Source organism: Tetranychus urticae, chromosome 3, assembly GCF_039701765.1.
Source record: "Tetranychus urticae isolate SD_2017Ah chromosome 3, NJAU_TeUrti_SD_1.0, whole genome shotgun sequence".
Classification (NCBI taxonomy): domain Eukaryota; kingdom Metazoa; phylum Arthropoda; class Arachnida; order Trombidiformes; family Tetranychidae; genus Tetranychus; species Tetranychus urticae.
The window spans coordinates 5,538,801-5,553,607 of NC_142960.1; the positions used below are offsets into that span (position 1 = coordinate 5,538,801).

Here is a 14,807-nt window from a genome sequence, read left to right on the forward strand (position 1 = left end):
CCCTGAAACGATTACCTTATCCGAATTCTGTGCGACAATTACAATCGCAGTTAGGATGTTACAATTATTTTTCGAGATACATTCCTAATTACTCAAAGTTAGCAGCTCCTCTTTATCGATTGGTATCGAAAGAAAGAAAGTTTAAAATGTTGAGACAAGACCATGAAGCTTTAGATAAGCTTAAAGCATCTTTAATTGAAACAACGTTACTTGTGCATTGCAATCCTGAGTTAAGGAAGAAATTATCAGTTGATGCAAGTGATGTTGCTGTTGGTGGAATCTTGTTGCAAGAAGATGCTGATCAATCTCTTCCAGAAGGATTTCAATCCTTAAGAGATATTCCCATTGAAAAAGTTAAACACTGGAAACCATTATATTTCTTCTCTCAGAAATTAGCTAAACATCAAGAAAGTTATTCAGTGTCAGAAAAAGAATGCTTAGTTGTTTTGATTGCAATCAAAAAGTTTAGACACTATCTTGATGGAGATGAATTCCTAGTTGAAACGGATCATCATGCCCTTTGTCAATTGCCGAAATTAAAATTCAAAAATCAAAGGATGGAGAGATGGACAATCATTTTGTCAAGCTATAAATTCAAAGTTGTTTATACGAAAGGTGAAACTCATGGTCAAGATTGTTTAAGCAGATATCAAAATGAATGGGAACACAGAAAACTCTTGGATCCGGAAGCTGATTATATTGAAAATTTGTTTTTGATTGATTTAAAACAAATAGATAATGATAAGGTTGGTGACAATCTGAATGAATCTGAAATTCATTGTGTTAAAACTTGTGCATCGATAACCAGCAGTTTTAATAACGTTTATCATTATCAAACCAATGATAACTGGAAAGTTGATTTGGTTAGTGAACAGAAAAGTGATGCTAAAATCAACGAAATCATTGAAGAGTTAACAATGAATCCTCAATCAAAGTTGCATGAGCAATTTGTGTTTATTAACAATTTACTTTTTCGAAAGCCAACCATGGGACATGATTGTAATCGTGTTGTTATCAATGAAAAAGTTTTGAAAAAGTTATTTGAAGATGAACATAGTTCTCCTCTTGGTGGACACTTCGGTGTTGAAAAAACTTATTTGCAACTATGAAGAAGATTCTGGATGAATTTTTTGTATGAGAAAGTTAAAGAATTGTGCTCCAATTGTGTTATATGTTACCTCAGTAAATCAAACAACTGCACTTATGCTGAACCAAGTTTGAAACCTATTCCTAATACAATTATGGATCGATTGGAAATGGACGCTCAAGGTCCAATCACCTTTAAAAATAGTGCTAAAAAAGTCATTCTCGTATTGATTGATACTTTGACTAGATTTGTCTATGCCAAGACTTTTCCTAATCAAAATTCTGACAATGTTATAAAGTTTCTAAATGAATACTTTAGCCTTTTTGGTTTCCCTTCTGTTATTCAAACAGACCGAGGTCGAAATTTCTTATCAGGAGATGTTGAGAATCATTTAAAATCAATTGGAATTGTTCATGAAATTTCCAACAGTTATCACCCGCAATCGCAAGGAACTGTTGAAAGAGTCAATAGAACAATTGCAGAAAGTTTACGTTCGAGTATCATGGATAAAGATGAAATCAACTTAAAAACTTCTTTAGAAGATGCAGTTATTGCAATAAATGCATCAGTTCACAAAGTTACTCGTTTCTCTCCTTATTATTTGGTATTTGGCAGACATCATAAAAAACCAGTTGATATACAATTGAAACTAGAGATGCCAAATGGACCTTCAATTGAACATTGCAGAAACTTAGCCAGAGAAAGACTTTTAAAGCAACAATTGTATTACCAAAGTAGATTGCAATCTACTACAAAAAGAAATCCTTTCAAACCTGGAGATTTGTGTTATATTAAGAATAGTGCACCTTCAGTAGGAACCACAAAAAAGTTGATAAACAAGTTTTATGGTCCTTACATTGTTATTGGAGTTAGAAATGGTTCTGCTCTTTTAATTAATCCTCAAAATAGAGAGAGATTTACTGCGAATTTGGAGTTAACAAAGCCTCATACTGGTAAAATACCTGAGCAATTAACTAATTTGAGAGATGAAATTATTGCTGAAAACTCTTCAAGTAATGAAACTTTAGCTATTGAAGATAACTCGCCAACATCTTCAACAAATCAATCAACAAATCAACAACAATTAAGTTATGAGGATTGCAATCCTCCAGAAAATCAAGTTAATGATGAATATGATAACTCTAATTGTGCAAATACAAGTTTAAGTGCAAATTCATTTGATAATCAAAGTGATTCCGAAGCAGAAACAATTCCTGAAGATGAGTGGATTCTTGATTTCGATCAAGTTAATCAATTTGAAACTAAGAAAAAGAAACGTAAAAGTTATCAAACTGCAAACAGAGAAATAATGAAAAACATTGTTATCAGTGATAATAATAATGACCAAAGTGGACCTACAACGAGAGCGAGAAAACTCTATTCAGTTAACTTAATTATCATTAAGTACTCAAAAGTGAAAAGTTTTAAAATTAGCGCAAAGAAGCACTTAGCTTTTAATCGCGCCAAAATAAGTAACTCACTAATACAGTTACAGAGGGCGAGAGGAGAAGTTACTCCTTCCTTTCCACTTTCACTTCCATTGTCTTTGTGTGACTTATTCAGTACACTTGTCTCGCTTCTAATTGATTTTAATCAATTCTTATTTAAGTTCATTTCAAGTTTCAATCTTTTTCTGTTTAATTCTGAATTTCAATTCAGTGAACTCGATCAATTAATTCAATTGTGTTTCTTAAAATTAGTTAATTTCTATGAATTAATCGTCATTTTAATTCAAGTTGAAAATTTGCCTTTGTTCTTGATTGAACCTGTGACATCATTTCTTGGCTTTCTCAAGCAAAATTTTCAGCTTCCTTTGAATTTCAATTCAAAGTTTCTCATCTTTTTGGACTTCTTCATTGACTTTATTGAACAATTTTGTGCTTCGAAGTTTTGTGTTACTGTCAACATGTCAACAACAGCCTACGACGAAGATAATTCCAATGATTCTATGAGTTCATTTCACTCAGTTATTAGTTCAACAACTTTTGGTGAGGAACTAAGGCAGCGTTTAGCTGAGATCGATGCTAATCCTCGAGTTGAAGTCGAGTTACCAGTCGTTGATCTAGAATCTGAACCTCCATTGATTCCCAAATTTGATCAAGAAGAGATTAAAACTGAGCCTCAGGATGAAATTGACCAACAAACTGAACAATCCGCAATTGTGAATGATCAAGCAAATGATCAAAGTGTTGGTGAAAATAATGGAAATGGTGATTATGGTAATAATCAAAAGACTGCTCAAAACAATGATGGTGTTCAGACTCATAAGTCTACTGCTTCGTCTAAATCTTCCAGTTCCTCGAAGTCTTCTGGTAATAAGTTTATTATTGATCAAGATAAACTCAAGGAAAAGTTCACATTCGATTGGGGTGAAAAACCTAAGTCCAGTTTAAAGTATCCTGACAGAGTTGATGTTGTTAATAAAAACTATTGGGAACGAAATCATCGTGAGAAGTGGAATCGAGTAGGAATTCCTAATCCTTTGCCTCACACTACTGAGTTTGGTTTGAGAACCAGAGAACGAGTTAAAATTGATCGTGAAGTGGACAACAGTCCTTATCCTCCTCCTGATTGTAATCAGGGTCGCTACAATTGTCAATTTCCTGCACCAGCTCCTCCACCAGAATCGAGTTATCCAACTCACATGCAGTTCGAGTTCTTGGAAAAGGCGAAAGAATCTGTTGTTGTGGATATTAAACAAGCTGAAGAGGAAAAGTTATGGTTTGAGCTTTTCATTAAGGAGAAGTTACAGTTCAATGTTCTCGATACCGATTTGAAGAAAGTGAATTTCAGTTCACTACGCAAAGGACTTCCAGCATCTCATGTAATTAACCCAGATTTAATTCGTCTCAAGGATTTGGTAACCTGTACTCTTTGCGAGCAAATTGCGTTAAACCCAAAGAATTGTGCGAAATGCTCAAAAGTTTATTGCTTTGGATGTATAAGATGGCTTCAAAGCCTTCCTCAAGATTTGGAATCGGCCAAAGTTGAAAAATTAAACAGCTTTATGTGCATTAATCAAATGTGTTTGGTAGCTGTTGAAAAGAATGGTTATCCTGAGTATGCCGAGATTGACAATCTCGAAGTCAAAAAGTTTTTTGAAGATTCAACTTATAAATGTCATAGGAAATTTTGCTCATCACAACTCATTTATTGTAATCTTTTGCACCACTTGACAACCTGTCAACTTGGTCCTGTTGACTTCGCCTTCGATAAAACATTACAATTGAACTTTCTTCCTGGTCCAGTTCGCAAAGAACTAAATGCTAAGCCTGCTCGAATCACATCATTATTGCCTGCTCACTTAAAAAAGCAGCAACCGCCGTTAACTCACGAGCAAGATTGGGCTCAAAGAGCTATGATTTGGGGCTTTTTAATTAAGAGTTATAAAAATGGAGACATCAGTCCTGAACAATTGCGAGCTCAAGCAAACTTTTCTAGTAATTATTGGAATAACCTTCAGATGCAGAGAGATCCAACTGCACCTATGAGCGAAGGAGAACAATGGACTTTAAAATTGGGTTTTCCATCTTGTTCAAAGATTCCTATCCCTGATGTACCGAGAAGATGGCCAACTACTCAATGTAGTCGAGTCCCTCATTATTTATTGAAAGAGTCTGCTAATTGGCGAAGATGGTTTGCATACACTGACCTTGATGACGATTCATCTATTTCTTCAACATCTTCCATGGTTTTATATGCACTGGACATTGAGGATCCGCAATCCCCGTTCATTCGCATTAATCCTTTTGAACGACTCGCTCCTGCAGAGGCTGAAGCAGCTCAAGATTGGATTATCGAAAGTTTTCCCTCTTGCTACAATTATCATAATGAATACAGGGAACCAAAGCAGTCAAACAAGTTTGAAACTATTGCTGCAGTTGAACGTCGAAGAAGAAAACTTTCAGCATCTTTTGCTAATCGACCTCCAGTCAATCTTCCACCTCTTCTCGAAGAACATGTTAATGTTATTAACGAATTATCTTCAACCTGCGATGACAAGCATTTAACTTTCGCTATCAATATGTTTTGCTGCGGTATTAAGGAGTATACTAGAATTAGACCTCGTCCTGTTTGGATCATTATCATTGACGCCAACTTGGAAGTCGTTTATGAATCGTTTGTGAAATACCGAGAAATTGATCATCTAGATCAAAGATTTCATGGATTGACTCCTCTTGATCTCAAGTATGCCCGCACTCTTAACACTGTCAGAGATCAAGTTGTTAAATATTTAGTTTGCGCAAAACGAATTATTGGGTATGGTTTGGTTAACCATCTGCGAAATTTAGGGTTAACTCGTCATGAGATTAGACAACTAAATTACAAATTCCGGGACATTAACAACTACTATTCACCTTACATTGAAAGCCCGATGAATCTTCATGTAATCTCATTTCTTTGGTTTTCTGGTTACGTTCTTCCAGCAACTTATCATTCACCTGCAGTCGAAGCAATTACTGCAATGAGATTATATCTTCTTCAATGGTTTGAAATTGAAAAGATGGCTGATAGTAACGCTGGCATTCATAATGAAAATGCAAATACAACCCGAATTACTTCAGCATTGTTATACGAGTTTTGTGAAGGACTCAAGAAAAAAGTTTGTCGTTGGCCTGAAGAATGGTTGAAAAATCCTCGAGCAATTCGCATACCTGAATTTAATGACAACTGTGTCTTACCTTCAAATCAAATCATGAAAAACCCAAATGAAATGCCAAGACCTGATCTTAGGAAATCTTTGAGAAGAAAAGAGTTAAAAGTTTCTAGTTCAAGTCAAGGGAAAAGAGCTAATTCTGTATCATCGTCATCATCTCCAAAGTTTCTCAAGCCTAATTTGCCTTATCGCCTTCAAAAGATTTCTGAAGCTACAGAGCCTGAGACCGATTCTGAAGAACCTAATCCATCAACATCAAAATGAATCTAAATTCATCTTTAGGATCTTCATCAAGCGGCGGATATGAAGGGTAGAGTTACCCAAGATAAATTTAAGCCAATTTAATTTGCTAAGGATCAGATAAAGTATTGCAATACTTAGATCCGTATCTTTTTCACTTTTCAATTTTTCATTAATCCCTTTCTTTTTTTGGTTACTTATTGTTTGTAAAATTGTCAATGGAGACAACAGTTTCCTTTGTTTCCTTTCTTAGCTTTCTTCTTCCTTTTCCTAAGGTTTACAAACCTCTTCCTTCCTTCCGTTAAACTGAGTATAAATGCTCTTAATTTTCTTGATTAATTTATGTTCTAATTGGATTCTGTTCAACTTAAGTTCATCTTAAAAGTTCTGATAAATCTTATGTTTAAATCTATGTTTAACCAAGTTCTGATTCTCCTTAGTATTTCAATACTAGCCTGGGTTAATCCTGTTCTGCTTTTGTGTTAATTAAAGTTTCTAAATTTTCCTAATGTTAAAAGTATTTCAATACTTATTCTGAGGTGAATTCATCATAGCTTCAAAACGCTAATAGTTCAACTGTAGTGCCAGTCTTGTTCGACCTTGTTAGCTATTCCTAGCTTCGTGTGTGACATTGAACTTGTTGGTCAAGTTTCGCTTATTTAAGCTGTTAAGACTTTGGTCAAAGAGACATTGGTCTTTACTCATCATTACTGGTCAGATTGTGGTTAACCGAGTTGGTAATCTCGAAGAAGGATTGAATTCCTTATAAGCTGTAACTCAATAGTTAAAACTTTCAGTCGTGTGATCCTAAAAGAACCTGAATTTCAGGATTTGAAAGGTCTGAAAATCTTCTGTGTGATTAAGTTAATTGTGCTTTTGAATTGTAATTCAACTTTAATTTAATTCAATAAATGAGTAAATCTTCCTTTCAACTTGAACTCATTTATTAACATCAATTAAATCAAATTCAATGGATTTCACCTGTTTTATGTAGTCCAATAACACCACCAACTATTCCACCAGCTAAAGTACCATTTGTCCAGTGACTTTTGCCACGGTACTATAAAAAGTTATGAAAACAAGTTATAAAATATTGCATTCGAATTCATGAAAATATAATTAAAATTACTAAATGATTCAAAAGCACATTCTGTACAAGCAAATATTGCTCCAAGTATTGCAAAACTTTTTGCATTTGACAACATTCTTCCTTTCATGTCCTGCAACACCATTTTAACAGGCTGTTTTTCAGGTTCTATCATAGTTGCTTGTGGACCTACAGAGGCTAAACGCAAGCCCACAACTGCGCCAAATCCGTAACCAGCGACTCTTTTCATGACGGTTCGAAAAGCACAACTTTCCATTGCCTCCTTTACTAATACATGTACTTCCTCTCTGCTCATTACTCCTTTTCCAAGCATAAAAGGAACTAATGCTTTGTTATATCATTTTTATCACCACTTAACGTTGATTGCTGCTTAGAAAAGGTTAGATTTTCTAACTTTTGCTGTTGAATGCAAATGTTCAGCTGAAAATGATTATTTAGCAATGATAGTATCTGATATCCAATTCAATTGGCAAATTGTTCAGTAATTAAGAATCACTTTTCAAGTGAATTTACGATGAATAGAGATAATAATTAATAAAATGCTGAGTTGACCATCATTAAGAGTGAATCGTTCAATATACATTGACTAAGCAAGATGATTTAATTGATTGCGATAAGGTCAGTAGAGTATAAAAGTTTACTGTTTGATGACAAAAACTTCAGTCTTCTCCTGTTGTACCAGTACGATTGTAGAAAAGCAAAATGAAGATTTTGTCTGTCTGGCACCTTTTGTTGGTTTTTGTAATCACCTTCGAGGACAATTTCAGCAATTCGCGCGAACAACTCAATAGCAGTATCGAGCAATGTTGACTGTGACTTGTATGGCACCAAAAGGTTATAGACTGGGATTTCGTGGTTGGATACATGTGCAATTGAACCCACGTATGAATAAAGAGAGAAAGTGAGGTTTTGAACACGAAGAACGTAATTGATGTCGATTGGATCAATGATGCCATCATGAACTCTGGCAAGTTTTAGAGTTTGATGGTTGTAGGTAACGAATTGAGTACCACGATCGTCGAAGATAACTTTACCGTTGCTTTCAGCGCTCAAAATGTAGGGATTTTCCATACATTCAATGAAGTAAGTGCTGGTTGATTGTTGTTTAAGAGGCTCGAATTCAATATCATTACAATTGCATTGTGACTTTTCAGCTAAGTAATAGTTGTTCATCTTGGTTAGCCCCAAAATCAAAGCTTGCTTACAGTGATCAGTACAATTCATCCGTTCATAGCTATGTCGGGTTGATCGAGAATTGGTGGTACAGTTTTGATAGTTTCGTGTCTTGATGACCTTCAACACTGCTTTTAATACTTTTGCTCAATTTGGTTTCATATTCCCCCTCTGGATGAATCTAACTTACCAGATTCTGAATCAAAATCTTTCAATTCTTCATTTATTAAAACAACAAATTCAGGCAAATTTAATTCTTCATTCAACTCTTGCTCTTTAATTGTATTTTTCTTTCATAGGCACTGCGTTGTTCGATTTTTCTTGTTGAATTTCCTCTGCTAATTTAGTCTACATTCTCTTTTTCAAGTAGTTCATCATGAATTCGAATATATTGTAAATATTGTATATTGTATATTGTAAACCTAATTAACAATTTTTCATTCTCTTCTTTCACTTAGCTTCAAGACCATTTGACTTACAAGTTAAATTTGATTATAATAACTTGAGATCATACAAAGTTATGGTTGATTAAATTAAACCTTCAATCATGAAACTGTCAACTTGATCAAAAATGATATAACGTTTAGCTAGTTATAGCCTAAGAATCTGAAATTTTGTTAGGTTTTGACACACACACACACATACGTAATTTAGTAATTAAAAAGCCTACAAATATATTGTTTATCATCCAGTTTGTCTACCTTTTGATTCCAGATTCCAGTCATTTGTTGGTGATAAGGTAAAGTAACTGAATAATGTTTCATAACGGTTGGTCAATCACCTGTACCAGTGTAGAGAAAGTTTAACCAAAGGTTCATCATGTAAGAATAAACCAATCTATCGGAATCCGAGTAATGGGAACAATAACTATAGGGAAAACCAAACATCAGGGAAACATCTTCAGTGTGATAGGCACCAAAGAGTTGTGCCAAGTCAAGATCGCCCAAATGGTTTGATTTGTAGGTATAAGAGTAAAGGTAGACTCTGTTGTATTTTGACCATTGCAAGGACAACATTAAATTAGGACAGTGCCAGCAAATTTCATTGAAAAGGTTGAAAACAGCTTCAGCAATTTGTCTAATATCACCAGTTTTACAGTCATTAAAATAATATTCCAAGATTCTTTCAATGTTGCCAGTTGAATTGGCTTTTAAAACAGTTTTTATCTCATTTCTCATTCTATCTTGAGCCACATCCACATTCCAGGTTATTTGAGTGATACCACGAGCTGATTCAACTGGAACTCGGCCCACTAGAATTGATATGTCACAACGAAAGTCTCCTTTAGATAACATAGAATCAGGAGATTCAGGAAACATGGGGCTACCATAGAAGGGTAAGAAAATTTCAAGAGAACACATTTCATCCCATTCAAAATCTCTTTGTTTACATCAGGTTGAGCTTCAATCAAATCGTAAGAATCTTTAGCCATTAAACAGTCAACCTCGTACTGAGACAACTAGTCATCAGTAACTTCATTATAATGGCTTTTATCGACATTTAACTCTGAACAGCCAATTTTCTTTCAGTTTTCTCGTCTTGGCCAAAGCAGCGGATCGTGAATCGGTTGCTGATCGTGAGGTTGCCGTTCCTGACAAAATAGCAGCACTTTTAAATAAATATCTTGATTGGGTCGAGAAAAGGTTTAGAGCTGCAAAAGGGGCACCAGAAAAGTGACTGGAAAGGGTTACCTGACCAGGATCACCACCAAAGGCTGCAATGTTTTGTCTTACCCAAATAAGGGCTGCTCGTTGATCATAAAGAGCCAAGTTACCCGGAATTAATTTATCATGGCCATACATTAAACCAAACAAACCTAAACGATAGTTAAAGGTAACTACAACTACGTTTGCCTTGGCTGATAGATAGCCACCATAAAAAAGAGGATCTGCTGATGATAAATAAACAAAAGCACTTCCATGGATGTGAACAGATACAGGTAGTAAAAGTTTAACTGAACCGGTTGATGAGCCTTGTGGTAAGCTATCTAATGGAGGGTAAACATTCATGTACAAACAATCTTCTGATATTGGAACATGTGAGAAGTTTAAGATGAGGGAAATCTTTTGCATACAAGCTGTACCATAATCGAGGCTTTGAAAATCTTGTCCTCATCTCTCCCATCAGCCCCATAACCATTCCTTGACTGTAAGGGTCGAGGCTTTTTAAAACGTAAATCCCCAATTGGTGGTTGAGCATAAGGAATACCCAAGAAATGAGCAACCTTAATTCCTTTTAATTTACGAGTAAAACCTTTTATTATCGACCATCTTGTATACACTAAAGGTTGATCTGGTTCCCAAGTAGCATCAGGAGCATCAACAGCATCCTGATATTGATCACATTGATAATCACCAATTGATTTATTGAAATACTGGTTGTTGTTGTTGTTGTTACGGTTGCTTGTCTCATCCAATTCAATTGTACCATTCACTTTGTTTATGACCAAGATCCAGTTGATTGCTGTAAAAGCAAGTAAACAGTTAACTTTAATCATTACAGCTGTAAATTACACTTAATACAACTCTAACCTCTATTTAAACTGTTATTTGGTTTCCACTTTAATTGTAACAATTACAATTTTATGTTTGCTTCTCCATTTTCCCGGTCAAAACCATTTACAACTGGTAACAATAAGATCAGTGAGTCTCAAAAATAACCTATTCAAAATTGTCTACGCAACAATCAACGTTAAGTGGTGGGTAAAATACGAATATCAGAGAAAAAATAATAAATCTGAAACTCAAGTGGTAATAATAGCTATTAAATTAATGATTCCAGGGTAAAAAATTATATAAGAATAATCATTGATCAGTGTTGACTTGTCAATTCTCAAACAAACTTGCAGATTTCATCTGATTCCCCACTTGCAAAATTGTTTGTTACAATAAACTTTCGACTTATCAACAATACTAAGTGGTAATGTTAAATCACAATAATAATCTGGTTTAATATAAAAAGCTGTATCCATATATCAGATTGAAATTAATATGGAAAAATTTTGTGATGAAAACTGACAGATTGCAGCGTAGTTTCATTGAACCGATCTCACCTCAGGAATAATCAATCGACTTAAATCAATATTTTTTCCTCATTAAGTACCGATAGATACAATTATTACTATCAGCTGGCCAAAGTGAACCAGAAAAGAAACAGAACAGTCAGGTGCTAACCAAAAAACGCAAGTAGTAATCAGCCAATTTTCGAATTCATCTATTCATCATAATTCATCAGCTGGCCAAAGTGAATCAATTCAGAACCAGAAAAGAAACAGATCAGTTAATTTATTCATGATGTTAGACTGAAAAAAATCAATAGATTAAATCAGAAAATAATGCACAAATATCAGTTTATTTACTCAGCATCTTTAAGTGGTGCTGATCAAAAAATGCAAGTGGCAATCATCTGATGTTTTAATTCAACTATTCAACTATTACATCAACTATTCACCATCAAATTCTCAACTTGACCACCAACTTCACCATCAATATTTATTTGTGCAATTTTGTGTATCCAAAAAAACAAAACAAAGTAAGTTTAAACTTATATTTATATTAAAACCAATATTTTTACCTGAATTGACTTTATTTTTGTATTTTTGATATTTATGTATTTTGATGTATTTTATTTACAAGCAATCTTGATGAGAAAAACAATTAACTATGAGAGTTGCTGTTATTTATTGTATGCTCATTCAACAATTAACATCTTCTCTTCATAGTTAATTTGGTTTTCTTACCAAGATTACTTTAAAAAAAATTCACCAAAATATTAATAATTATACAAATCAAACCATCTTTTAGTTTCAATTTATCTAGTAAAAATGGAAGCAGCATCTTTATGAAGTTTTAACACATATTTTATCATGCTATCAAATAACGTCAGTGATACACATTACTGAGTTTGGACTGATTAATATTGATTGATCATGATCTAATAAGCTGGTGAATTCATTGTGATTGAATGAATAGGACTATGAAAAGAACCAGAAAAATTGTCACCAAGCTTGTAAGACGCAAAAAAAGCAGGAGCAAAAACTGGTCCCAATGATTTACTATTCGTTGATAAAATATGATTAGCAGTTCGATGAAGGCCTTTGATGAAAAGGGAAAAATGATGTGTTTGTAGTGGTAGTGGTTGATGAGGATGATGATGTTATTGCAACAGGACTCATTTTGTTTTCACAGTTAGAATAGACTCTAAAAGATTGTTTTTAGTACTAGAGTTTAGAGTATTTTTGGTGAAATCTCGGGATAGCTCACAGGTAAGAGACAGGACTGTCGAATGTGCTACATCTCCTTGCGGTCTAGACTCAGCTTCCAAAAATACAACAAACTTCTTTGCTAGCCAGCAAGGATAGGTTTTCTGGGACGAAAATTCGTGAAGACCAGACTATTCTGGAGAGGCTATTGCAGAGTTGCTAACAGTTATTTTGTGTGGAGGAGCTAACAATAATTGTTCGTTTGTAGTTGATTTCACTTTATCTAAAGAGTTTGCGTGATTTATTGGACAAACAGTAAATTTATTTGATTAACGTGCAAAAAATAAGCCGATACGAGACATTTCTTCCTCGTTGAAATCTAATACACGAGCTAAGAAAGCGTTCAACTTTATGCTTTTTATCATTTGGCGTACCGAAATATCCAAGTAGCAGATTTTTGATAACTTGATTGTCAATCTTGTCTTCAAAAATAGTTTTCGAAATGGGTTTATACCGCTTTTTATGTGCTATATGAAAGAATTTTACGTTTTTACGAAAAACGTCTGATTTTGGATGAAGTTCAATGCATGATTAAGTTTGAAACAGCTTGGCTCAAACCGTACATTGCATAAAAATAGAAAACAAGCTACATTATCATAAGTGAAAGATTTTTAAAAAATCATAGTGAATGTATGGAAAAAGCTTGAAAGATGAGAGAAAACATAGTGAAGTCAAAATCGTTACAAATGAACAACAACCAAGTAAGGCAACCAATGTTTGAACAATTTCACATTCTAGACAATGATTTAGTAATAAGAAAAATGAGAAAGTATGATGTTGTTCTATCAATACATCGATAAATCAATGCATTCAGGCTTTACAACCTTAAAATTGTCAAAATTGCACATGTACAGCATAGAAAATAAAGTTGTATCATGTTTTTGGTATCTTTGGGCATTAAAAGCAACTGCAATACAAAAATTCTCTTACATCAAAGATAATGAAAGGTATTAAAAAATAATGAGTGTTAGAGAAGACAAAATCTCAGATTACTGATAATCTTGGTCAATTTTATTGTGATACCTTTCAAAATCTTTAATGAAAGACTGTATTTTTTGAATATAAGTTGCTCTTAATGCACAAAGATACCAAAAACCTGGTAAAACTTTATTTTCTATGCTGTTTAAATGCATTATGATCATTCACCACCTAAATATAAGCCGAAATTATCGCGAATCTTCGCTTGCGCAGATAGTTTCATTAACAAAATTGAAACAAAAGATTTTTACAACGATTTGAAAAATTGTAATTAGCATTTATAAAAAAAACAATTTGGATGTTGCAATCATCACTTCAGCGTATGGTCATTTTAGATTATCAGAGTAAAGCTTCCAAATGGGTTCATACTGCTTTTTTAGAGGAGAAGTATTGTTTTGCATAACAAGATTGATAAGATTCTCGGCTTCAAGGACGCCTCGCTTCTTATCCATGAATATCTCCAATGCAGTGATCTAATCTATACGTATACATCTCCAGTTTAGATATGTGATGATCTTTATCACTGAGCTCTTGTTTCAAATTTTGTTAATCTTCTCCTTATATTGGATGTTGCGGTCAATCTAGTTGAAGAGCTTGAAAAGCTTCGATTGATCTTTTTTCATAAATTCACATTTCTTGTCTTAGCTGGTTTTGTATTGCACACTCTGATTCTAAAGCAGCTTTATGCTACTTCACTGCATCAAAAAGTTCCAATGAAACAGGAATAATTCATTGATTTAAGTCAAATTATACCACTGTTTTATGGAAAGCCATTGTTTTTTAAAAATATATTGCACTAATACCAGTGCAGCACATCAATACAATTAAAACTGGTACAAGTTTGTTAGATCACTACATTGGAGACATTCATTGATAAGAAGCGCGGCCCCTTGGGGCCGAGAATGATGCGATCTAACATATACGCATCTCACTCCTTTTTTTAATTATTTAATCTCTAATGTTGGATCTAATCATTCACACGAAAAGATTAAAAAAAATTTATTTGATGCTGTTGATTGGGCAGATTCAGCGCGAGAAGCAGTAACTTGTCAAACAATTTACAATTGTTGGTCACACACTGGCTTTAGTCATTCCAATTATGATAAATCAACCCAAACAATCGATGATCTCTCAAGTGCCACAATGAATCTTTCTTCTAATTGTTGTTCAGTTAATGGTTTAATGAATCAAGTAAAGATAGAAGTTATAAACTATGATGATTGAAATAAAATTTAATGTTCCTAAGTTTGCTTGTAAAAGTATCGGTACTTTTCCTTGATAACATTTAATAATTTAAATCAAC

General features: G+C 33.9%; 3 protein-coding genes across 3 annotated transcripts in view; 1 reads left to right on the forward strand and 2 right to left on the reverse strand.

Annotated features, from left to right (window-relative positions):
• Window positions 1–14,807, forward strand: part of LOC149093228 (uncharacterized) — a 75,242-nt gene that overhangs the window by 43,139 nt on the left and 17,296 nt on the right. The window lies entirely within an intron of this gene.
• LOC149093233 (acetylcholinesterase-like) lies at window positions 7,083–10,903 on the reverse strand. The gene is made up of 2 exons (XM_089268605.1): window positions 10,797–10,903; window positions 7,083–10,728 (listed from the first exon to the last, which is right to left on the reverse strand). The coding sequence occupies exon 2, from the start codon at window positions 9,624–9,626 to the stop codon at window positions 9,039–9,041; it is 588 nt and encodes a 195-aa protein (XP_089124731.1). The 5' UTR covers window positions 9,627–10,728; window positions 10,797–10,903; the 3' UTR covers window positions 7,083–9,038.
• On the reverse strand, window positions 9,756–10,762 carry LOC149093234 (juvenile hormone esterase-like). Its single transcript, XM_089269301.1, has 2 exons — window positions 10,402–10,762; window positions 9,756–10,288 (listed from the first exon to the last, which is right to left on the reverse strand). The coding sequence occupies exons 1-2, from the start codon at window positions 10,760–10,762 to the stop codon at window positions 9,756–9,758; spliced, it is 894 nt and encodes a 297-aa protein (XP_089125427.1).

Coding starts and splice junctions, on each gene's coding strand:
- LOC149093233 (XM_089268605.1), bottom strand. CDS start 9,626: ATGTGTTCTCTTGAAATTTTCTTACCCTTCTATGGTAGCCCCATGTTT.
- LOC149093234 (XM_089269301.1), bottom strand. CDS start 10,762: ATGATTAAAGTTAACTGTTTACTTGCTTTTACAGCAATCAACTGGATC. Junction 10,289..10,401: donor ACCCTTACAGTCAAGGAATG/GTTATGGGGCTG, acceptor TTCCAATATCAG/AAGATTGTTTGTACATGAAT.